Consider the following 25,614-nt stretch of genomic DNA (forward strand, 5'->3'; position numbering starts at 1 on the left):
TGAGAAGAATACACATGTATGTACAACTGAGTCACTTTGCTATACAGCAGAAATTAAACACAGCATCGTAAGTCAACTCTACTTCAGTAAAATTTAAAAAAACAATAAACAACTCTCTCACTACAAGATAAGCACCTCCAATGTCATCATATTGGGAACTTGTGTCTGATGATTTATACAATGAAGCCCTGAAGAGGACATGGACATTTTCGACAGGACACTTTTTCATATTGAGCTAGGATACGCTACCTCCTTGGCCCTCAACCTAAGTATGAATCAGCATCAACGGGGAGCCTTAAAAAATTAGATACTTAAGTTTCATACCCAGAGATATGAATTCAGTTGGTCTGACTTTGGTCCAAAAGGCATTTTTTAAAGCTTCTCCAGGTATTTCTAATAGGTAACCAGAACTGAGAAATCTTTCCCAAACTTGTCATAATTAAATCAGTGTCATTTGGGGAATTTGTTCATATATTATGAAGAGTGAGATCCAAGCTCACTTAGAACTTTTGCCCCCAAAATTATAGATATGAAGATGTATGAACTTTTTGAGGTGCAGCACATTATTAGAAGTCTAAGTGTACAGACTCTGTTGTCTATAGACAGTAATAAACAAAAGCTTTGGCAAGCAGAAAAGAAACAAAGAGAATACCCTTAATGAAAAATACTGAGAGCCTCAGGAAGTGATGGAAAGTATATAGAAAAGTAGATCAAGAATACATGGGGAAGGAACCAAAATGGGAAAAGAGAATAACAAGACAAAAATAAAGCAGCAGGTAGACGGAAGGAGAAAGGATGCACAAGTTAAAATGTTAGTCAATTTTTTATTAATTTTTGTGATTTTCCACTACTCTATCCAATACCATATCTAGGTTTGTGGCCAATATTAAAACTAGATATCCAGTACACTCGTCTTAATTAATTTCCATTCCATGAAAAATTTAAAGGTGAATTATTATATTTAATGTGTATTTTTTACATTTTTTCTGATAGATCATTTTACATGATAGAAATGTACCTTTAAATGGCATTTCCAAGATTGAAACAAAGACAGAACAATTAAATACAAAAACAAAAGCAAAACCTTTATTCTTTGCCTTGATTGTAATGTGGTTTACCGTTCTTTATGGTAATAGCATTTTCCTGCATGCATTTCACCAACACACTACAAGTCAATAGCTTTAGTATAAAGAATCTACATTTAATGTTGCTTGTGAAAGAAACACAAAACGTTTTGATGTGACTGGTAATATAATTTCATTTATATGATTTTTGTGGAATAAAGCTTGGATCTCATACCATATCTGATAAAGTTCTAATGTCTTATGGGTTGGTAAGAATACGATCTATCTGTGTAAACAAACACTGGAAAAGACTGATGATTTACTGAATAAAAAGACTAGGTGGAAACATCTGATTCAAGCAATGCCAAGAATATCAACTCATCGTTCCTTAAGCCTCTTTCGATGATAAGGCATCACTATGAAAGCAAATAAATGCTGGACTCAGTCTGAGATTCGTTTCACATTGAAATGTGTGCAAAGTTTACAGTACTAATAAAAAGCAGGAATCTACACTGCATTTTAGTCTTTGTTTCTTACTTCGTGAAGTGCTTTAATTTAAAAGTGCTAGGAACAGAAACTAACAATAGTGACTGTGACATCAACCTGAAGATACTTTTAATTTCTCATTTATGTACAAAAAGGCTGAAAAAGAAAATAAAATGAACTTTGTACAATATTTATATTTTCTTAGAAAACTCTAACCGTATATTTTCAACAGAATTAAGCAGCTTGCGACATGTTTGTACAATTGGGCTTTTTACCATAGAGTATTCAATTAAGATTGGAAGGATAAAATGCAAGAAGCTCTTCATTGTTCGCTGCGACCTATTGCTTAATGACATGAAGAATGAGGTCTTGGGAGAACAATTTGCTTCACTTTACCACTGACATATGGCTTCCCATATTAGACTTCTGAACAGTGGAAAGAATAAGATGCAGCAGCAGAGGCAAGATAAACATGCAGCAGTGACAGCATCAAACTATAATGGAACCAATTACATCATATTACCTGTTGAAAGCTTGCAAACTCTACTTCTGTGGTACATATTTGATGCAATAAATACTGTGCTTAAGTCATCATTTTTGTTTGCTCAAACATGCACCACTGGGTAAAATTACTATTTACAAAGCAGACTTTTTTATTTTTTAAATTGACATATTCTATGTCAACCTTACCAAGAGCAGAAGATGGCTAAACAATACTGTAGGAAAAAGCAGAATCAACTTTATAAAGTGGTGGTGGGGGATGCTTTTTGGTCAGTTCAGCTTTTTAGAAAGGACTGATAGGATATTTTTATTTTATGCCAAAGGACACTTATCAAAAATGTTATAGTCATGCTGCCAGAACTCAGAATGACTATGTAATGATGTGTGTATATGTGTGTATATACATATATATGTATATACATGCACATATACATATATACATGTACATGTAATGAATTATGTAAAAATAAAACAACTTTTGAATGCTTGTGGATTCTATGGAACATTTACAGGCACAGTAAAATTTTTCTGGATGAGACACCTTTAAAACATGAATAGCTATTTAAGCACCTCAAAAATCTGAAAACATCCTGACACAAGAAGTAAACTCTTTCCTTTTGGGACGAGATTTTTTTTTTTTTTTACATGAGAATGAGAAGTGCAGCATGCTTTCATTTAAAATATATCCAGTTATACAATAGAGAAACATAGAATTTCTTACCTTTACTCCCTCTCCCCAAACATAAACCCATTTACAAAAATAGTCACATATAATAGTAAACAACCTGTGAATTAAAACAAAAAGCGACCAATTCACAGCATACGTTTTGTAAAAATATGGCAGGTGTGGCAGTCAGAACATAAACACTGGTGACGATTACTGTTATCAAGTGTCGCATGTTGAATTTACATAAAAATTTAACTTCCCTCCCCCCTTTAAATTGGTTCCTAGAGTCTGAGTAGCCATTACTCTCTGCTCTTCAGCAGTGTCAGCTGGTTGTGAACACAGAAACCTCCTGTCGATGCTGTTTCTCTGGTTTGTTGAGTCCCAGTTTGCTGACCAGAGGCCCCTGTCTTGATATAGGCACTGACCTTAAGTATACATTTGTAAAAACAGTCAGTTTGGCATAGACCTCCTGTGGGAGTCCTGTTGACACCAACACATCACCATCACGGGCTGTAAACAATTGATCACAAAGTGGAGTATTCCTTGTTTCCTTTTACTTTTTACTTTCCCTGATATCTTTCCCTTTGTCTTCCTTTTCTGATTTGTCTTTTTCAAATTTTTCTTTCTCGGGTTTGGTCACACTGTCATAGGAAGGTGGAGACGTGGTGGAAGGGGTCATGTCGGTTTTCTCTGGAGTTGAATTCTCATTGAGTTTATCAATGAGGATGTCTTCTTTGATGGGTGTTCCCTCCCCTTCTTTGCCGTTGTCTTTCTTATATATACATGAAACTTTTTTAACTTTTTGCTTCAAGAGGTAGCGTCTGTAAGCCCTCTGGATAACAATAGCAGACACCTCCTCTTGTTTGCGTTTCAGAGTGGTTGTGATGGGCTCATACGAGACTTTGGAGGGGTTCGATGCCATGAATCTTTCTTCCATCTGGATTCGAAGGGCATCCATCTCTCCACTCTCACCCAAAACACGCTTTGTAAAGGCAAATAAGATGTCGAGGCAGTGGATCCTGTCCCCACTGACCATGGGCAGGTCCATGGCAATGAGCTGGACTTTGTTTGGTTTTGCTATGAGAAGAGGAGGATCCAGGGCCGCTGCAAAATCAGAGAGCTTGGAGAACTCTATGAACTGGGTGGCGTCAGGATCGAACTTCTCCCAAACCTCGTAGAACATCTCAAAGTCATCCTCACTCAGGGGCTCTGCACTTTCTTCAGTAGCAACACTGAAGTTCTCCAGGATGACAGCGATGTACATGTTCACCACGACCAGAAATGATATGATGATGTAACTGACGAAGAAGAAAATCCCAACAGACGGGTTCCCACAGTCTCCCTTAACTGAGCTGCCAGGGTGATCTTTTTCAGGGTCACAGTCTGGAGGTCCACTATTGAGGATAGGTGCTAGCAATCCATCCCAGCCAGCAGAGGTGGTAATCTGGAACAGGCAGATCATGCTGTTGCCGAAGGTCTCAAAGTTGAACATGTCATCAATTCCAACCTCCCTCTTAACATAGGCAAAGTTGGACATTCCAAAGATGGCATAGATGAACATGACCAGGAAGAGCAGGAGGCCGATGTTAAACAACGCAGGAAGGGACATCATCAAAGCAAAGAGCAGCGTGCGGATCCCCTTAGCCCCTTTGATCAGACGCAGGATTCGGCCAATCCTGGCGAGACGGATCACTCGGAACAAGGTAGGGGACACAAAATATTTCTCTATCAGCTCAGCTAGAAACATACCTATGGAAAGCCAAGATACAACAAAAATAATGTTATATGTAATGGCAGCAAACGAAAATGTACATTTCTAAGATAAGCACTATTTTTACAAAATGTGGACATGAGAATTAGGTATACACACACACACAAGCACATACTAGTTTTATAAAATGTGGACATGAGAATTTGGTACACACACACATTTACATATACATAATCTGAAATATTCATTTAGCAAAATGAAACTGGTATGTTTAGTGCTATAACATTAATAGTTTTATACTAATTGAAGGCATTAATGGTCATTTTTCCTGGTTCAAGTAAAGCATATATCAAAAGACACAATATGTATGGTAGCCAAGCACAGAAATGGATTTATGTTTCTGAAATACTAGTTTTTACTAGTATTTGCATAAGAACTAATGGATAAAGCATGTGGTTTTAGATGAGGAATATGAAACTTAATTCTTCTGAAATGGTCTAATCAATTTTATTTGGGAGGTGGCAGAAGAGACAATCCAGGCCTTCCAGACAGACATACTTGGGACTGAATCCTGGCAATGATTTTATGCATTGCCAAATGGTGATAATAGCTATTAAATAGTTTTGCTGTTGTTGGTTAGGCTTAAGGTTTACTAAGTCTTTTCTTTGTGCTAGACATAAATGCTAAGTGCATTTACTTTCATAATCTCATTTAATCCTCACAACATCACTTTACAAAAATATTTCTTGGGAAACCAGGAATCGGAGAGGTGAGATCCCTCTTGTCATAGATCACAGAACTGGTAAAGAGTGAACACATGGATGCACCAGGTCAAGTCTGTATAACCCAGGAGTCTCCTCCCTTAATCACTACATTACTTCCCTATACACCATCATTGGGATCAAATGGAATGATACCTTATTTCAAAGTTCTATTTAACCAGCAAAAGTATATAAACAGTGGAATACGACTTTTCTATGTGTATGTTCTCTCTTCTCAAACAGGCAGAACTTTACTTCCGGCACCTGATTTAACATTCTACACACAAGAAATATGTATTGATGAAATGAATCTGCTTTGATTTTTTTGAACAAAATGTTCACTTTTGAAAAAGAATATTATACACTGTATAAAATTATCTGAACCCAAAGATGACATGAGGCTTGTTTGAGTGTGAATATATATAAACACACAACATGCTATTCCAATTATCAAGGACAATTATTTGACTACTTCTATTGATTAATATGTGTACATGTGTGTGAATTGTTTATTCAAAGCAGTACTTGTCTACACCACAGGAGTATGACTATTATGCCAAAGTTGCAGTTATTTTCTTCCGGCATGAGACAAGATGATACATGAAAGCTGCATGTATAATATAATTATAAATAATATAAATTCTCTTTTTTATATATAATTTCATGCACAGCACACAATTAGATAAATGACAAGCTGAGAATGGACTCTTCATTAGACTTCATTTGAAATTTGGGGATGAATGAGAAAGTATTAGTGAAAAATACTCTAAAGTTTTAAAACACAAATTTTTACTCCTAAAAATTTCACTTGAATGAAAGCATTCTTCTTACCTACAATGGAGAGAATAACCACCACAAAATCAAAAATATTCCATCCAATGGTGAAATAGTAATAACGAAGAGAGATCAGTTTCAGCACACATTCTCCAGTGAACAGAACAATAAACACCAGATTAATCCAGTACAGAATGTTGGTCATTTCTTGACTCTGGTCATCAGTCTCCACCATCATGGTGACCATGTTGAGGCAGATAAGGATCATGATGCTGATATCAAAGACTTGTTTGGTTACAAAATCAAAGACCATCCCTTGGAATTTGTTCTGCAAAAAAAAAAAGGAGTATGTGAAATTCCCTTAGAGACTGAAAAACAAATCAAATCCAACTTATATGATTTTAACATAGCGATATGAAAATACAGCTTTTATTATAAAACATTCCATGTTTGCTTTACACTTGGAAGAAAATTTCATATACTGGAATATCCAGCTCTTTCCAAATGTATTTGTTCTATATACTGTTCAGGATAGCAGGTTTTGTAAACTGATTTTTTGTTAAGAACCACCATTTAGTTTCTCAGTGCCTAAAACATAACCATGCACACAGCAGACAGTTAGTAAATATTGGTCACTATAATGAATCTTTGTTATCTTCTGTGTTTGGGGTGAGCATCAAAATTAACTTTGAAGAACTAATGAATAAATACTTTTCTAGCTTTTTTGGGTCATTTCCCCCCTAGTTTCTTCCTTTATATTTCCCACCCACTATGAGCAGCAAAGCCACAGCATCTTAAATTCTACCTTAAAGTTTAGCTGAGAAGATGCTTTTAAAATTATAGTTCAAGAAAAAGGATATTGGTGGAATAGTTGGTAAAATCCAGTTAAATTCTATATTTTATTTGATAGTATCATACCCGGGTAAATTTCTTAGTTTTGCTGACCCATCTATGGTTATGTAAGATGTTAAGACAAAGGAAAGCAGAGTGAAGTTTACATGAGGTAATTGCTAAAAGAATAAAATCATCTTTTAAAAAATTATAGCTTAAAATTTCAATGTTCAAAATTTGCCCTATTCAATCTAGACCTAACTTCCAAGCACTAACTAGCCTTATGTCTTGTTTATGAAATTAAGTCCTTGTCTTGTAAACCAATTATGTGCACTGAGCCCTGTTTTTTCCTTCTTTTCAACTCTATGTGCTCAATATTGATCATCCTAGCGCTTGGAACTTGGATCACCTCTGCTAGGTCATCCTCTACCTTCTCAACTAGAACTACAGACCTTCTGCTCCATCTACGCTCATAGTCTGCATTCCAGATGGATGCCTTTATTGGTCTGGATTCTCTGTGCTCATGTTCTGCCCCTGCCCGACTAGTAGAGGCATCCATTACTCCATACTGGAATTCTGGGATATCAAGTAGTACTGGTTTGTTATATTTTGCTATTTTCTCTGAATACACATATAGCCTGATGGACTGGACTTGCCTTGTTTCAGCTGGATCTGTTCTTCAAGGGCCTCCTTCAACTTAAATGCATCTAATTCCAGTTCTAAGCCCCTTGTTCTTAGCTCTTGTGTACTGAAGTCTACCTTTCCAACCTGGTTATGTTCCCCTTATTTCTACCCTTCTGATACTTGCTACCATTCTTGTATCATACTGTTTTATCTTGTTTATCCATCGCCTCTGTCATAACACTTCTGTCAAGGAGCATTATTAGACTCCCCTTCTCAGTCTGGTGCATCCTAACTCAGTTTTAAGTTTTAAGCACTCTGTGATCTCAGACAATTTTGTGCTTACATTTTTCATAAAATTTATGACATTATATTGTGAATGGTTTGCTTTTATTTACTTAATAAAATAATTTTCTTCTGCAGATACAGCACCTAGAATGAAGCAGATTCAAAATGGCTTAAAAGCAGCAACTTGCTATTTATGTTCATATTAGCATTTTCAGTAAAAATCTCTTTAGCTTCTCTGCCCGTTTAGTTTTCCAGTGGGTGAGATCAACATACAACTCCACTACACAGTTATTGTCTCCAATTTAAATTTCAGAATATGCTGGAGGAAGCTGTATAACCTTGGAGGCCATGTTCACTAGAGGCTTATGTTTTCTCACTTTATCTTGGCTCTTCATAATGATTAGCAATCCTTTGTCCCTCACTTGCTCCCAGGATAACTCCAAACTTCTCAGAAATTTCCTATTCTCTTGCCCTTTATTCTTACTTCTTTTGTGAGAACACCAAAGTCAATTGTTATAAAGAAACTCCTCTACCTTTTCGTCATTTTATATTTCATTGATTTCCACACCTATCTTTTTACATACTACTCCAAATTCATGGAGGACTCAATCCCTTCTCCTCTGTAACCTAATCCACAGCCTGTGCAGTTTTATTCTATATTTATTCCCTTTCTCTTCAATCTCTTCTTCTCCAGAATTTCTGCTTTGCTCTGACACTAACCTCTCAATCTTTAGAAACACTATTTTACTACTATTTCTAACATTCATTCTCTTTCGGAGTCCCCTTTTGATTTTCAAATTCTGTAAACTAGCATCGCTAATTGTTTTCTCCATTCATGTCCCTACTTCTTATTCTGTGTGACTCCACCCTTCATTCCGTGTGTAAGGCAGAGACTTATGAGTCATCTTTGTTGCTTCCTTCTTTAAGTCTCGTATTCAACTAATAAACCTTTTAATTTCACTCCTATGATAGCTCACAGATCCATTTTATTTCTCTCCACACCACTCCGGTTCAGGCTGAAATAGTTCCCCCAGGAGTCTACACTGCACACATGCCTCTGCCGATGCTGGTTCAGCGACAGTCACAACACCCAGACTGACCAGCTTCTGCTCAGTGGCTTCGCTTTGCTCTAAGGACAAAGACTTGTCTTAATGTGGCCTAAGAAGCCCAGCAAAGTCCGGACCGTCCTAACCTGTTCATTCTCACCATGGCCCAAATGAACCCCCACCCTCTGCACTCCAGCCTCACTGGCCTTCCTACCTCAGACCTTCACATATACATTCCTCTTTCCTTCTTACATGGCCTGTAGACACCTCCTCATTTTCCTTCAGGCCTAGGCTCATGCTCAGTAAAGCCTTCCTTGATTAATCAGCCCCTTCTTTCTTATCAGCTCTCATAGCTAAATGGATTCTTTCCTTCTTGGATATTTCTATTTGTTGGTGTGACTATTTGATTACCAAATAGACTCTCTGTTTAGTATTTAATTCCAAATGCTTAGCATCATACATTGTAAATGAATGACTGAATAGATGGATTTTACCACATATTGTTGCCAATAATATTCTAGCTAAATGCACTAATCATTTCCTGTGCATCCCTACCCCTATTAAAGTAAATCTACATGCTATCTGATGTAATTAAACAACCGCTAAAATTTTTTTCTCATTATCTACATGTATGTGCTGCCTTACTAATAAATCTCACTCTTTCACTGATTTACCTCTTCTATAATGGTGAAGTGCACAAGGCTTCATGCTCAGCAATTTTTTTTTTTGGTATATTATAATTATCTTTCAAAAATGAACCTAAGATTTAGAGCTCAATTGAATTATGTCTGACAATGACAACTCTAAAATCCTTATCCCATATTCATAAGACCTAATCTTTCCAAATGCCTTTACAGGACTTTCAGTTACATTAACAGAATCAATAACTTCAAAAAACATTAACTGCTTTATATTCTTTATTATCTATATGTCCTCCCTCTTTTCCTATATTTTACAGGTTCCTCATCCCACTGGGCCTTCTTGTTGGCTCATTTATTTCCAGTCCTATTGGCATGACCCTATACTGTGGACTCATCTTCTTGTGTGTAAGGGTTCATCTTCTTGTCTAAGCCCCAGCACTACTTTGTCTCTAACATTTTCCCATACCAGTCCCTAAAAATCTCTTTTTCTTCACATTACCATGCTGTTCACTTACTTGGCTAAATTAAATGGATTTATTCAGATTCATAGTGGGCTTGACTCATTTGACCCAGAAAACCTTGTGTTTCCTACTTACTATTTCAAAAAATAAATCACTATTCTCCACTGCAATATTTATTTCCATGACTTTGGAGTGTATGTTTTTCCTTTTCTCCCTTATCCATCCGAGTTGTATTACTTCTCAAAAAGTAGGCTCAAATTGTACATTCCTTATGTTTTGTCCAATATTACTATCCACTGTCTTTGGGCTTTTGGCTAACTTACAAATAGAACAGGGGCATGACCAGTTTTGGGTTAGCCAGTTTTACATCATCACTAATGGAGTCATAGAGTCGTGTTTCCTGGGGAACACTTTGATTACTTTGTACCATGTATGCCTTCAGAGAGGAGTTCTGAAACATGAAAGAACTCAGGGACTCTTCTGACAACAATTCTTGACAACCAAACAGACCAGTAAAGTGAAGTCGCTCAGTCGTGTCCAACTCTTTGCGACCCCATGGACTGTAGCCCACCAGGCTCCTCTGTCCATGGGATTTTCCAGGCAAGAGTACTGGAGTGGGTTGCCATTTCCTTCCCCAGGGGATTTTCCTGACGCAGGGATCGAACCTGGGTCTCCAGCACTGCAGACAGACGCTTTACCGTCTGAGCCACCAGGGAAACCCCAACAGACCAGTAGCCACTGGCAAATATACAATCGCAATCACCAGAAAAAGCCATAGAGAATGATGTCATCTGATTTAGGGTCAAGATGCTTGGAGGAAATAGGAAATTTTTCTTGAAAACTAGAAACAAACAAGACCTATGACTTGTTTCATTAATGATTCCATTCAATCTGCAGAGTTGGACAGAATATGGGGCATATCCAAGAGGTATCAATTACCCCAATTGGTCCTCACTGCACTCTGAGAACATTCAATATTTCCACACTATGTATATTAATATGTTTTCTTTTCTACATTGTTAGAAGCTCCTCAGTGACCTCAATCCTATGGAACAATACTGGTATATAAGCCTGAACATTTTTACTTATATATATTTTATGTCTGTGTATAAAATATATTACATAATTTCTACATATTATGTACCTAAAAATACAAAATATTTAGACTATTGAGGCTATCTGGTCACATTGCTAAGGCAGAAACTGTTTTGCAAATACATGAAAATTAGTATCTAGCAATTTGGGCTATAAAAGTGATAGAAAACAGCTTTTGTTAATGATGAAAGTATGCTATTCTTACAGCAGGTCGAGGTATGGGTTTTTGTGGTTTCTTTGAACCCAATTTTTTCATTGCATTGTAGTATTTCTTCTGTTCTTCTGTCATAAAAATGTCTTGACCTCCAAAGTAAAGAAATGAAAGGAAAACTTGTAAAAATCATGTTCTTTGCTAGCTATAAAATCCATATTAGTAATTGTATAAAAAATGTCTCCATATTCTATTCTAAAGTTACTAACATGTATTTTAGATATGCATATATTCAATGTGTAAATTAGATTTCTATACTGAAAATAGCACTTTCAGATAGCTGATAGTAATTCAGCTATTTGAATTATCAATCACTTAAAAACTCATAGATGATTAAGTCAAAATAATTTCTGAATTTTATATTCTTTCTTTTTGATGAGTGCACTTGGAGCCAAAAGGAAACAGTGTGATATGTTTAGTTAGCATTTTAGAGCAAAGATGAAGTTTTAGTATACTTATCTTTTTTTTCTGCTGGTTGAAGTTATCTATGATGACACCAATGAAAAGATTTAGAGTAAAGAATGAACCAAAAATGATAAAGATGACAAAATACAGATACATGTACAGATTGTCTTCATACTTGGGTTGTAATTCTACCTACAAAATATGAAAAATGATAACCATTAGACCTAAAACTTGTTTCATAGAAAAGACATCAGTGAATTTTCAATTCTCAAAGCATATCTCTATACACTGGAAATTTTTAAAAAATTAAACAGATTTTAGGAAAGATCAAGTTTAACACACTTACTGAAGAGTCTCCAAACTCTTTCATTGACTTGAGAAAATGAAACAACTCATAGAAAAGTCTGAATAATTAAAATTCATTTCACCCAATAAATGCCTAGGATATGAATGCACTTTTAAGACCCCAATGGGGCATGCAGAGTGAGGACTTTCTACAGAAGAGGTACTACAGTTACACTAGTTTATGTTAAAAACTTTCAAATTTTACTCTCTCTGACTCAGTTTCTTCATCCGTAAAATGGAAAAAAAAAAAAAAAAACGGAATCAACTCTAATATGGTAGTTCAGAAGGCTAAATATGTTACTATATGAGAAGTGTTAGAACAGAACCTGGCCAATAGTAATAGGTAACAGTAAGGGTTTGACTTCTGTTATATATTTCTCTTGCTAGACTAGAATTATTACTGTATGTGTTGACATAAGTATCTAAGTAGGATCTTTCCTTTCTGAAAATGAGTCTATTGATTCATTGTACTCAGCAGGTCTTAAGTACTGTTTCTGTAACAGTGATGCGCTCTCTTATCTAACACAGTTCTGGTTTGTTTGTTTTTTCAAGTATGAATAATATTGATAATGTTCAACTCTTTTAAAGATATGAAAGTGAAAGTGTTAGTCACTTAGTTGCATCTGACTCTTTGCGATCCCATGGACTGTAGCCTGCCAGGCTCCTCTGTCCATGGAATTCTCCAGGCAAAAATACTGGAGTGGCTAGCTAGTCTCTTCTCCAGGAGATCTTCCCAACCCTGGGTTTGAACCCAGGTCTTCTGCACTGCAGGTGGATTCATTACCATCTGAATCAACAGGGAGGCCTTTCAAAGGAATATTTACCCATTTCCCATTCGCCCACCCCACCCCCAGCATACTAGAGTTCTTGCAGTTCTTGGCAGTACTTGCTATTGCCAGACTTTTAAATATTGCCAATCAGGAAAGTATGTAGGTAATATTTAATTTTGGTTTAAATTTGCATTTCTCTCTTGACTAAAAGAGAGTAAGGGTGAATAACTTTCCATACTTTTAGAAGCCAATTGAATTTCACCTTTTGTAGAGTGTTTGAATACTGAGGGATTATATAATAGTATGACCTCTGAAGAACTGATACTTTCAAAACTGTGGTGCTGAAGAAGACTCTTGAGAGTCCCTTGGACTGCAAAGAGATCAAACCAGTCAATCCTAAAGGAAATCAACATTTGAAGGACTGATGCTGAAGCTGAAGCTCCAATACTTTGTCTACCTGATACAAACAGCTGACTCATTGGAAAAGACCCTGATGCTGGGAAAGACTGAAGGCAGGAGAAAAAGGGGGCAATAGAGGATGAGATGGTTGGATGGTATCACTGACTCAGTGGACATGAGTTTGAGCAAACTCTGGGAGATAGTGAAGGACAGGGAAGCCTGGTGTGCTGCAGTCCATAAGGCTGCAAAGAGTCAGACACGACTGAGTACCTGAACAGCAAAATACAGTATTGTACGCTAAGTTATTAAGGAAGAAACTGAAAGTAATTTGCATGTCATGTAGGTTATTGATTAGAAAGGTGGAGAGAATTTTGAATTAATCAAATAGGTAGGAAACTACTGTAGAAAATGAGATAATGTAAGAAAGCCTTTAACATAGTGAGTGGCAATAAACAATAAATTATTAATATTATTCAAAAGAGCCTATAAATGGGACTCCTAATAATAAAAGAGATAAAATGCAGGGTGTCGAGCTCTTATAGTTTCTTTTTTTTAATAAGGGGGAAAAAATTCAGGAACTCTCTCTAAGTTACCACCTGCTTTTGGTGTCAGAGATATAACATCTTGAGCTTAATTACTATACTCTGACAATATATGAGAAACCAATCTCTTTTTTAAAATGTGATTTCCTTCCGTATTGTTAAATAGTGAGAAATTATATGGAGATTACCACAAAAAAATTCAAAACTGCTGATTTATGAAAGCCCTTTCTATCATAAAAATTTATTTCCAAAAAGAAATATGATTATATTTGTTTTGGTTTTTTTTTCTTTTATCATTATTCAGACTTTCCTATCACAAAAAATATCAAAAGCTGGAGGAAATCTGAGACAAATGAAGAAAGCACCTGTAAGGGCTTTTAATTCATGGCTAGAACTATTAGAACCAAAAACAAAATGTCTCTATTTACAAATAGAACAAATAGAATCTACAAATTTTTAAGTGCCAGTTGCTATTCTAGACACTAGGAGAGATATGTTAGAACATTCACAGTGAACAGAGAAATATATCCAAATCAAATTTTGGAAGAAGTAATGTAAGGTTGAATATTTTATTTTTCTAATGTAGATATTCTGTATAAATCGACCCATGGTTTTATTTTATTGACAATATCACTAAATTATAACACTGTAGAAATAGTCACTAGATCTAATTAAACAATTTTCCCTCTAAATAGACTTACATTTCGTGAATCAACTGCTGCATACATGATATCCATCCATCCCTTAAATGTGGCCTGAAAAAAAAGTCACACCATTGAATTTTTTCCCCTCGCAAATTATAATTCTAGAAGAGACTAACTATCAGATTTATTAACCAAGATTTATTAAAAAACAGGTATATAAAATAGTTTGAAATTAATATTCAAACTCTTTTGGCAAAGTTTTAAAACATATGCATTGAAAACTCTTCCTTCATGTTCTTTCATAACATCTTTCTATTTTGACTTTAACATCTATACTTAAATCATGACAGATTAGATTATAACAATGTGCTATCATAAAAGCAATTATCAACAACCTTTGATTCTTATGTATATATACAAGAATGTAACATGAAAAAATTTCACATATATAGTATTACCTTCAGACAAACTGAAAAATATGTTGCATTATTTGATCTTAAGGTTGTCTTTTCTAAATCACCAACCACCAGTCATGATGGTTTGTTCTTGAAATTGCCAAATATACTATTTTGAGGCAATTATTCTGTAAGGGAAAGCTTTATAATCTAAAAACTATTATACCTAACTGCAATTTACTTTTTAAAAATTTTGGTTGAAGAGACATAGTAATTCTGAAGACAAGTGATCAAGTCATGTACATTTGTTTTTCAGTTTCTTAATGCCACAGGACCCTGCAGTATTCATCTCGTGTTGGGTATCATGTTTGTGGGTCGTCTCAGGGAGCATGTGAACATGACTTAAGAGTGGTCCGTTGAGAAGCTAAATGGAGTTTTATGAAATTATAGCAGGCATAATAGACTCGATAGGAAGGTTTTCATTTGCAAGAAAGCACTCTCCCTATCTTAAGGCATTCAAGCAACAGGCAGGAAGATGGATAATCAAGGGAGGAGTCTATGTGAGGGGAATATTTGGTTATGGTGTTCATGAAAGTTGGGCGAGTGGAGACTTGGCAAGGGTTTAGATACTGTCTGGTATCTGAGAAGGACAGAAATCTACCACCTCTCCCCCTACCTTTGCAATCCCATCCTCGGGCCAATGCCTCTACTTTGCTCAGACTGGGGAAAACAGTGGGAAACTACATAGAAATTTCAGTAACAAAGACTTGTTTTGGGAACCTAAGGCATAGTCTGGGAAACTTTAAACTTTATACAGCCATCCAGTCTCCAGCATGGTGCAGAAAGACAGTTCATCCATGATTAAGGAAGAATCTAGGCAGATGGGCTTAAGGAAATATGTACTGCAAACAGTGAGCAAGAATATTATACTCATTATAGTAACACATCACAGTGAATAATAAAGTGTTTACTTACTACTTGAAGCAGAGAAAGATACCCAAGTCCCACATTATCAAAGTTGACTTTCACATTTTTCCAACGGGCAGTTTGGTTGCTATCTATGAGGGCCTTACATTCGCTGTAGTTGTTGACCACGCTGACATCAAACATCTCTCCAGTGGTGTAGTTAATACAGTGATAAAACTTGCCAGCAAAAAGATTCACCCCCATGATACTGAATATCAACCAAAAGATCAGGCAGACCAGAAGTACATTCATTATGGATGGAATGGCTCCTAAAAGAGCATTGACAACAACCTGGCACAGCAAGGAGGTGGGAAAAGAAGTGAAAAGAGAGTCAGCTCTAGGGAAGAACTAGAAATTTAGGTCATTATACATGAAAACTCAACAGAGAAAATATAAAAATCATTCCAGTACTGAAAGCTTGATTCTCTTTTTAAAAAATTAAAATAGTTGCTGTAAAAACAGGTTTTTGAAATTGGTAAACTGAAAAGAATTTAATAGCTACTAAAGAATTTAATAGCATTCCTTTCTATGATACCATGCACACAGAAATACAGAAGCACAAACACCTCCACATATCATCCATTTCTGGTTGTGTTTGCAACATTCAAAGAAAATCTTAAGTAACTATTTTAAAATATCACAAAACAACACCTCAAAGTTCCTTTTCGAATAGCCAAACCTTCCTGGACAGGGTATCATCATTTCCTCAGTGCTGAGGGTATGTAGTCTCAGGTTTTATGCCTCAGGGGATGACAAATGGCAGTATAAATGCCTCCCAGTTCCTTTGTACCACCTTTCTAAATGAGGGTTAGATTTCCACAGCTGACCTACTTTTTAGCTAGCTCAGCCTTTGTTTGAGAGCAAAAAGGCCAGGATTGGACTTTAAAAGGCTCAGGAGGAGCAGGGAAGAAAAAGGATGAGGAATGATTTGGTGGTTTCAAATTACAGTGAGTGGGATTTCCTTCACATTTATAAACTGGAATGAACATAAGTAATGTTAACTCACATCAGAAGTCTACACAACATGCTAGAAATTTCCCACAGAGTGAAAAAGTCTAGGTAGAAGCAATCTCATTGATTCTAATTAGAAGCCATCATTCAGGCATTATGTTGTGTGAGTGTCTCCAAAAGTGTCATTTATGGATGTCTGACAAATATTACTGATTGACTGGTTACATGAATATGAATGTAGAAGACACAAATTTAACCTGGATGTGTCATATCTAAGGTTCAAAACAGCAGTTTATACTGAAAGTGTTAGTTGTGTCCCACTCTTTGTGACTCCATGGACTGTAGACCTCCAGGCTCCTCTGGCCATGGAATTCTCCAGGCAAGAATACTGGAGTGGGTAGCCATTCCCTTCTCTAAGGGATCTTCCTAACCCAGGGATCGAACTCAGGTCTCCCGTATCACAGGCAGATTCTTTACCACCTGAGCCACCAGGGAAACCCTGTTTTCAATTATAATTCCAACAAATACTAAAGCATTTGGTCTTACCCTCATTCCTTCAAACCGGGATAAGGCTCTCAGTGGCCTCAGAGCTCTTAGTGTTCTGAGGGATTTGATGGCACCAAGTTCTGAGTATCCCAAAGCATTTGCAGTTAAGCTAACCAATGAGACCTATACAGAAAAAAGCAACACAATTTTCTTATTTATAGGCAAAAAACGTTTACACAACTCAACCTTGCTCTATGCAATAAACCAGTTCCAAAACTTTAGTGAGTATCAAAATCACTTGTTGCAAACAAGGATGGCTGGCCAAGGTTCGGATGAGATCTGAAAATTTGCATTTCTTTAAGTTCCCACTTAAGCTTAATGATACTGGCCAGTGAACTACTGCTATAAACTTATGAAAAAGCAGCAGCAATATATGCTCTTTTTATCAAGATTCTTGACAAGAAAATGTAAAAGAATTAAACGTAAAGAAAGACAAAGAATGACACCAAAATGAAATTTTCATCTATAGATGTATAAAACTTTATCATTTCTCATATTAGTTAGCAGACCTGAAAGAGAAAAGAAATCCTAGTATAAGTATGCAAGTAAACTATGCAAGATACAGTTGACTCTGAATATAAGCACACTCGGAAAGATCTAGATTTCTAAACAGTGGTTTAATCTTATTGTACATGTCAGTGTGAAAGCCTAAGATCATTAATTAGGGAAAACTGAAATCATTAAGTTTAAAAAGTTGAGATTTTAGTATAACTAATTAGAAATTGTCAGAACAATGTTTTCTTTAGTTATTTATACAGATGGCTAATATAGTTGATATAAGTTGTAACATCACAGTGAAAAAAGAAAAGAATAACTGCCACAGGTGGCACAGAAATGTCTGATTTCCTTTGAAAATACATAGAAAACCCATTAAAACTATATAAGCTAATGAAAAGATATTTTCTCCTAAGTGCACCTAAATTGCAAAAGCAGGAAAATGAAAACAGATGTGTAATATAGCTTTTAAGAATATGGTGTTAGTGGTTATTTGAAAAATACATTTTTTAAGAAAAGTAAATGAGGCACATAAAAATATTTTACAACACAACTTGACTTATTCAAACTAATTTTTGCACATGTAATATGAAATAGAAAAACCTTTAAATTTGGAAAAAATTAATCTATAAAATTTTCTTAAGGAGTTTCTATATTTTTCCTAAAATCTAAATTTTTAGACTTTGCAAATCTCTTCAAAGACAAATGAAAGATAAAGTTACTGAATTATCATTTATTGTGAAGATTTTCTAGGTATAAAACATGAGGATTCACAGTACTTTATCTTCTCTGAAGATAGGATGAAAAAGAGATAGGTATAAATTAAAGAATGAAAGATAAAAGTTAGACATAAACAAATTCTGAACAGGGGCAGTATTTATTGGCTAAAGAAGCAGTAAACATTCAATTTTATGTGTCTTGTGTAGTTGAACATGAAAAGGAGCTACATGTAGACCTTCTTCTCTTTCTGGTCTTCTCCTTTTGGCCTCTAAATAGTAATTTTCTTCCATTCCATCACTGACATCTCCAGCAAATTTCTTTCCCTAAAAAGGATGAGCTTTTCCTGTCACTTTCCATAGATACTCTTCAATATAAGAGTATCTTCGAGAACTCTTCAATAGCTTCTTCGCTAAATCACGAAATCATAGATCTATTAATAAATCTCTTTGAATGGCATCTCAGGTCCTTCAACCTCTTCTTCAACTTAGCTTTCTTATCAACCAATTACAAAGTATCAACCAATTACTTCCCCTCACCCTGTGGCACAGAGCTTATCCTACAGGGCTACTTGGTGATTGAACAAGCCCTGCTGGGCACGCAGCAGTGTCTTCAAGGCTCTGATGTCCTTGCCTCATCTGTGCCTGCTGACATTGACATCCTTCAAATGCCAGTTCACACTGCACTGCCCTCATGAAGCCTGTGCTTCCTCCTCAGCGAAGCAGATGAAACTTCTAACAGAGATGTCATCTTCTCATTGTATACATATCTATCCTCATTAGTTGACTGTAAGCTCCCATAGGCCCAGAAAATGGCATACATATTTGTCTCTTCCATACAAAATAGACGATTGATAAATATGTTTGACATAAATCAAAGCATTAATGTATTATCATAATAATTTTCTTAAATCCAAGAAGATAAACGTCAGAATATACTAGGTAACATGAACAGCAGCTCACAGATTTCTCTTAAGATTTTCTTTATATTTAGGTAGTGTTGACTTAATGCCTTTATTATTACATGGATATAGTAAACATAAGATATTTTTATTAAACATTTACAGTGTATTTTCTGTACACAGAAAATAAAGTATCATCCATAATCTCATTATACAAATAAAAGAACTGGCATTATAATGGTATATTTTTCTTTTGCTCATAGTGCTCAAACACATGTGATTTAAAGTATTATTATTGTCATTTTGTTGCCAGTAAACTTTTGATATAATTCCACATGTAGCTTTATATGTTAATATAAATAATAGGCTTGCTTTATGTAGATTCAGCAGAGGAAAAGATATTTTAGTCTCTTAAATTCAAAGAAATCTCTTTATTTCTTACAAATTTTTTCTGTTTGGTGACTAGAAAACTCCTACTAAATTAAGTTGAACTTTTTTCACCTACAATTATAAAAACTAACTTTTTTCATGAAAGAGTCCATTTTTCTCTTTTTCTAGTATATGTAAATTTTATATATCATAATATTTCTTTAATTGCCAAGGAGTTATTATAATCAACAGAATGTTATCTTAAAGTTCAGTACTTAAAACACACATTGTTCTTTCCTAAAAATTTCAGTGTCTTTCTTCTTAATTAATCTGAGTATCATTCTATCCCCTCCCTCCAGGCTTCCTGTCCCTTGTTCCCTCTGGCTCTCCTAGTTTTTTCCTAGACAAAAGGCCTTAAATTTCTAGACAAAATTAGCTATTAATTTAAAGGCATTTAAGAAGTATATCTTCAAAATTAAATAAAATTGATTTTTAAAATTTTGTCTGGTTAAGATCTTCTTCAAAAATTTCCCTCAGAAGTAAGGGAATAAACTCATATTCATATTTTTTAAAGCCTCTTACTTTCTGGCACTGCATCTTATTAATAGATTATGTTCAACACCAATATAGTTTCATAAAACTCTTAAGTAATTGGCCCATAGCTAATCTGTTTCTACGATCATACAAATCAAGAAGTGTCTCTTGCTACTTGGACTTCCATATTTCTTTGTAATACTAATGCACCTGTGGGACATACTTTGCAACAGGTTCTGGAGATGACAAAAATGCTAACATCAAAGATGCCGTGAAGAATTTAAATACAGTTATATGTGAGAGTGACAAAGCAAAACTTCTACATATATATATAGCTTTGCATAACTTGGGATTTTAAATATTAATTTAACTATTTTGTCTGTGAAGCTCTGGCAAAAAATGTTTTGGGGCATTATCTTATTGGGAAGATCAGACCCATCGTTTATATTTGGGGTCCTGCAGTCATAACAAGTGCCTACTATGTGCCAGGCACCAAGCGAGGCCTAGAAGTTAACATTCACATGCCAATGAAATGAAACAATAACAGGCAGAATACTCACATCAACGATCAGGAAATCTAGCCAGCACCAGGCATTGGTAAAATACACTTGAAAGCCATAGGCAACCCACTTGAGAAGCATTTCCAGGATGAATATATAAGTGAAAACTTTGTCAGCATATTCTAACATGGTTTTAATGGTTTTTCGCTGTTCAATATATATATCTTCAAAGGCCTGTGAGTGAAAAAACTCCATTGAATTTCATTGTCATAAACTGTCTCTAATTGGTATTTTATTAGAAAAAATCATGCTTGCAAGCATCTTTTCAGGTGCCTAAGGCTGGAAGACTTCATGCTTCCTAGAGCTGCATTTTGCTCTGTAGTTATCTATATGCAAGTGACTCTTAATTGGGCATTTCAGTCAACAAATCAATTCAAATAACGTTTAAATTTTGGTATCAAGATATCCCATCAGAGCTCAAAATTTTTGAGACACTGCCAGCTGCCTCTGTCTACAATAGGAGGCACAAAATCATCTGCATGCATATATGCTTGCTCAGTGCAGAGATGCTTGACTGTAACCCTAAAACTGTAACCCTAAACCAATTTAGTGATGAAAATATAAGGCAAGGAGTCCCCTTAGCTTGGGGAAGGGGTAGGGATTAGTCTTTTGCTTTCTCTCTCTCTCTCTAGCTCAGTCTGAGCATGTATGTAGTTGTCAAGAACCTCCCTTTGCCACTATTCTGCAGAGCTCTTTGGAAAGGGCAAGGGAACTCACTTGCAGGAGTCCCTGGGTCTTCTGGAATGAAAAGGGCATTAATAATTCAATCCCTTTATAGGAAAACCTATCAGGACTTGGTGATATGGATCAAGGAGAAAGGAGAAATTGGTTTTCATTTTTGTTGGTTTTCTGACCATTCTGTTGAGTGAAATCAGATATAAAATAAGTCTGCAATGATCTCACTTTGCTACTTGTGGGTAATTTAATCTATTTACCATTCAATGTGGTTGGCACTAGTGAACTAGCATGAACACAGCAATGGAGCTGATGTTAAGCAGATTGATATTTAGCTGATAATCCCATACCCTGTCTACATATTGATTCTAAATATGAACTGGTTCTGATGACTAAAAGTTAGAAGGGTCGTTCTTTAAATAGTCACAAAAAATCATACTGATCTAAATTTGATTCAATCTCAGGCCTACGGCAGAACAATAAAACTTGCTACTTAGCGAGCCTCTCACACTGTGCTAAAAATATCATACAATGTCTCTCATCTTCACAAACACCTTCTTGTGAAAACATGCAATAGGAGGTTGATTGAGGGGAAAGGTAAGTGGTTTCAAATAAAAGTAAAGGAGCAGATCATGTTACCTACCAGTGCCCCACTGCTGACCAGAATCATGAAGACAATGAAGGTTTCGAACCAGTTATGCTCCACTATCTTATAGCAAGTTTTTCTCAAGTTCCACCAGAGTTTCCCTTTGCCTTCTTCTATACTTATCTGACAACACTTAAATTTCCGCACACAGTCTAAAATATGTCAAAGTAAATGAAGAAAAAATATCACTCTTTGATTATGCATATTTGTGTTGGTGGGAGATTCACCTACATTATTATTACCTGATACATTATAAATAACTTTATTTTTTAAGATGGCTTTCATTTGTAGACATAGAAATCATCTATACATTTTAAAATCATTCATCCAAAAACTACTTTTTAGTGCTTATGGGGCTAGTTTAATGGTCTAATAATATAGTATAATGTATTACATTATAAAACCACAGTACAGAACAAGAGAAAGAAATGAAATCACCAAAGGTTAGTATTTCCATCCTATCCCCACCCTATAATTCCACTCACATTTGAACTTTATATGTGATTTCTAATTAGTTCACTAATTACAGTGTAAACATTTCCCTTTTAGTCACAACTAAATAGAATTTTGGAAAGTTTCACAATACTTCTCTAAATAAGATAACCAGACATAAACAAGAATTGAGATATCCTACTATTATTGAAAATGTATGTTTCTGCAACTCCAGCCATTATCAGTAATAATGTAACAAACACCTTTGTGGTCTACTAGATCAAAGGCTTCTCAACAAATATTTATTGCATACCTGTTTATTCAAGGAATTATACTGGACAACTATAATACTAGAATATGCAAAATACCATGTCTCTATAAAAACAATATGCATTTCAAGTAGGGAAGATTTGTCCATAGACATCATAGTTATAGAAAGAAAAATATTGTTAGAGTTTACCAGCACGTTAATTCCTAATATTGAGCTGTACAGAAGAAGCGGATTTGGGGTTAAACTTTGAAGGAATGGAGAAGCAGTGAAATAAATAAAATTTGGTGGCAGGGAAGTTTGGAAATTGTATGAAGTAGAAAATCGGGAATTACCACCAGAAAAGACAGCTAGAGCCAATCTGAAAAGGACCTGAAAGATTCAGTTAGAGAACTTAGATTTTGTGTGCTACCTAATGGGGACAACACTGAAGGATTTATTTGGGGTTATGAAGATTTGCCAGATGAGAATATTGATTTAGAATGATCTATGCCTATACAAGGCATTGGATGGATAGAAGACAAAAGATGGACAAGTGGTCAGGAGTCTAGGAGATTCAGTCAATGTAACATGAAAGAAAGTGAAAACAAGGGTGATGGTGGTGACAATGATCGGGGCAAAAGAGTCTACTAAGTTGACAGGACCTGGCAGCACATGTATATGGGGGCCCTGGGGTGTGAGAAAGAGAAGATTTCTGACATAGAGGTGTAACTATGACAGAGAGCTCTTGTTCAATGAATAGAAAAACGGAAACCTCATTTTGAAGAAGCATAATATTTTAATGCACAGATATTTATCAGATGCTACTTTATAATGTCAGCCTGATCATATACTTTGTTTCATGAAAATTTAATGAAGTTCCTCTTAAATATTATTAGTTTCTCAAGTAATAAATAAGTAGCATATATTTCTTGTTTCTTTGAGGGTGGTCTTTTTCATAGTTCTGTCTCCCAAAGGATTAAGAAGAGTAACATGCCTTGAAAATATTTGTTGTAATGAACTAGATGGAACTGAAATTAGTTTTTTTTTTTCCCTTAAAGAGGATATGAGATGAAAAAATACTGTTCAATATAAAAAGACCAATGTTAGTGGGAAGGATAAACGCCAAATTTGGGACACTGGTTCACTTCTGAGAGGGAAGCAAAGATGGGATAAGGAAAGGGTACAAAAGGGGTCAAATCTGTATCTGATTTATTCTTAAAAAGCCTGAAGCAAATACAACAAAAATATTCAAACTGTTAAAGTTGGTTGGTGCTGCTGCTGCTGCTAACTTGCTTCAGTCATGTCCAACTCTGTGCGACCCCATAGACGGCAGCCCACCAGGCTCCCCCACCCCTGGGATTCTCCAGGCAAGAACACTGGAGTGGGTTGCCATTTCCTTCTCCAATGCAGGAAAGTGAAAAGTGAAAGTGAAGTCGTTCAGTCGTGTCCAACCCTTAGCGACCCCATGGACTGCAGCCCACCAGGCTCCTCCGTCCATGGGATTTTCCAGGCAAGAATAGTGGAGTGGGGTGCCATTATCTTCTCGTTGGTTGGTGGTGAGTGTCTAAGTATTTTTTATTATTGTTTTCTATAATGTTATGGTTGGTGATGCTTTATACTGAAATGTTTTTTAACTTCACAAAAACCAAATGTTGATATTACCATAAATATTATTAATATATTGTGACCCTAAAAATAAGCTAATTGTCTGGGAAAGAATAACAACTAGTGCTACATAAATTATTTTTGTGATATATCTAACCTCTTGAATGTTCTGTGAAGTCATCATTTTTTTTCAAAATCAACTAACTTCATTGAAATATATGCAGAATTTTGGAGGAAAGAGTGGAAAAAAGTGGCTTCCCTCATAACTTATGCTGAAAAAATATCTCTTCCTCTGGAATAATTTAAAAATTGACAATGAATACATAAATATTTGTTTTCTCTAATGCATTCAAGTCCAAAAGCAATAGGTATATGCAACCTACTCATCTGCAAAACTCTTAAATCTATTGACATCAATTTTGACACTTGCATAACCACATATTTTTAAAATTAGCTTAAAGTTCAAACTAAACAGCTTTAATCTTCTTAAATGAAATGAAAATGAAGGAACATTTCTAGAATTAGTTGTAATTAAATAGCATTACTACCATCATTATTAAAATAAACTTTTGTTTAAGCAATTATTATATGGTATTGAATTTGGGGCTAAGATATAGGATGAATTATTAAATAGATATTAACCAAAAAATGAGTTAAGGATGGAGTGATTCCTAGGGTTTTAGAGAAACAGTTCTGTACCTACAATAGAGATTTGTCATGGTCTGTGCTATTGCACTAATATTTTATGCCTCTTTGTTTGTAGTATACTCCCACATTGAATCTAGATTGGCACTTTTGCTTTGGTGAACAGGACTGAGAAAACCTGATGTAAGTGGAGGATTGATAAGTGCTTGGCATTTAGGCTTCCTCTCTCACTCCTTTTTTTTCACCATGAGGACAAGCCTGGGCCAGTGTGTGGATGGAGCTGAGTCAGGCAATTGTCTCATCTAAGACCTCAGCCCTATGACTAATCCCAACCAAGATCAGCAAGATCATCTTGCCAGCCATGGGCTTGTGAGCAAAGATGCGTTTTTTATTATATAATAAGTTTTGTGTGCTTTGGTACACATTATTATTGTTCCAGAGATAACTGATCCACACCTCAAAAAACATAATTTTAGCTTTCTTCACAAAATCCTTTTAGTATTACTACAATGACATAGTGCCCCATACTGTATCACTCAGTATATTTTGATATTTCATTATTGATTATCTAGTATCATTCAGAATAAATAAGATATATTTGACCTTGACAGATACAGGTAATTGTTATTCATGGACAGTTCCTTTTTAATAACATAACCACATT

At 35.4% G+C, this 25,614-nt stretch overlaps 1 protein-coding gene across 2 annotated transcripts in view; it reads right to left on the reverse strand.

Annotated features, from left to right (window-relative positions):
* Window positions 1-804: 804 nt before the first annotated feature.
* Window positions 805-25,614, reverse strand: part of SCN2A (sodium voltage-gated channel alpha subunit 2) — a 136,250-nt gene continuing 111,440 nt past the window's right edge. For both annotated transcript variants that reach the window (XM_070476116.1, XM_070476115.1), the window contains exons 19-27: window positions 22,016-22,170; window positions 20,698-20,871; window positions 17,122-17,244; window positions 15,634-15,915; window positions 14,321-14,374; window positions 11,618-11,755; window positions 11,153-11,257; window positions 6,022-6,292; window positions 805-4,467 (exon numbers count right to left, since the gene is read on the reverse strand). In XM_070476116.1, coding sequence (XP_070332217.1) covers window positions 3,272-4,467; window positions 6,022-6,292; window positions 11,153-11,257; window positions 11,618-11,755; window positions 14,321-14,374; window positions 15,634-15,915; window positions 17,122-17,244; window positions 20,698-20,871; window positions 22,016-22,170 — 2,498 coding nt within the window. In that variant the 3' untranslated portion in view covers window positions 805-3,271. The remainder of the gene's footprint in view (window positions 4,468-6,021; window positions 6,293-11,152; window positions 11,258-11,617; window positions 11,756-14,320; window positions 14,375-15,633; window positions 15,916-17,121; window positions 17,245-20,697; window positions 20,872-22,015; window positions 22,171-25,614) is intronic.

This window comes from Odocoileus virginianus, chromosome 13, assembly GCF_023699985.2.
Source record: "Odocoileus virginianus isolate 20LAN1187 ecotype Illinois chromosome 13, Ovbor_1.2, whole genome shotgun sequence".
Taxonomy (NCBI): domain Eukaryota; kingdom Metazoa; phylum Chordata; class Mammalia; order Artiodactyla; family Cervidae; genus Odocoileus; species Odocoileus virginianus.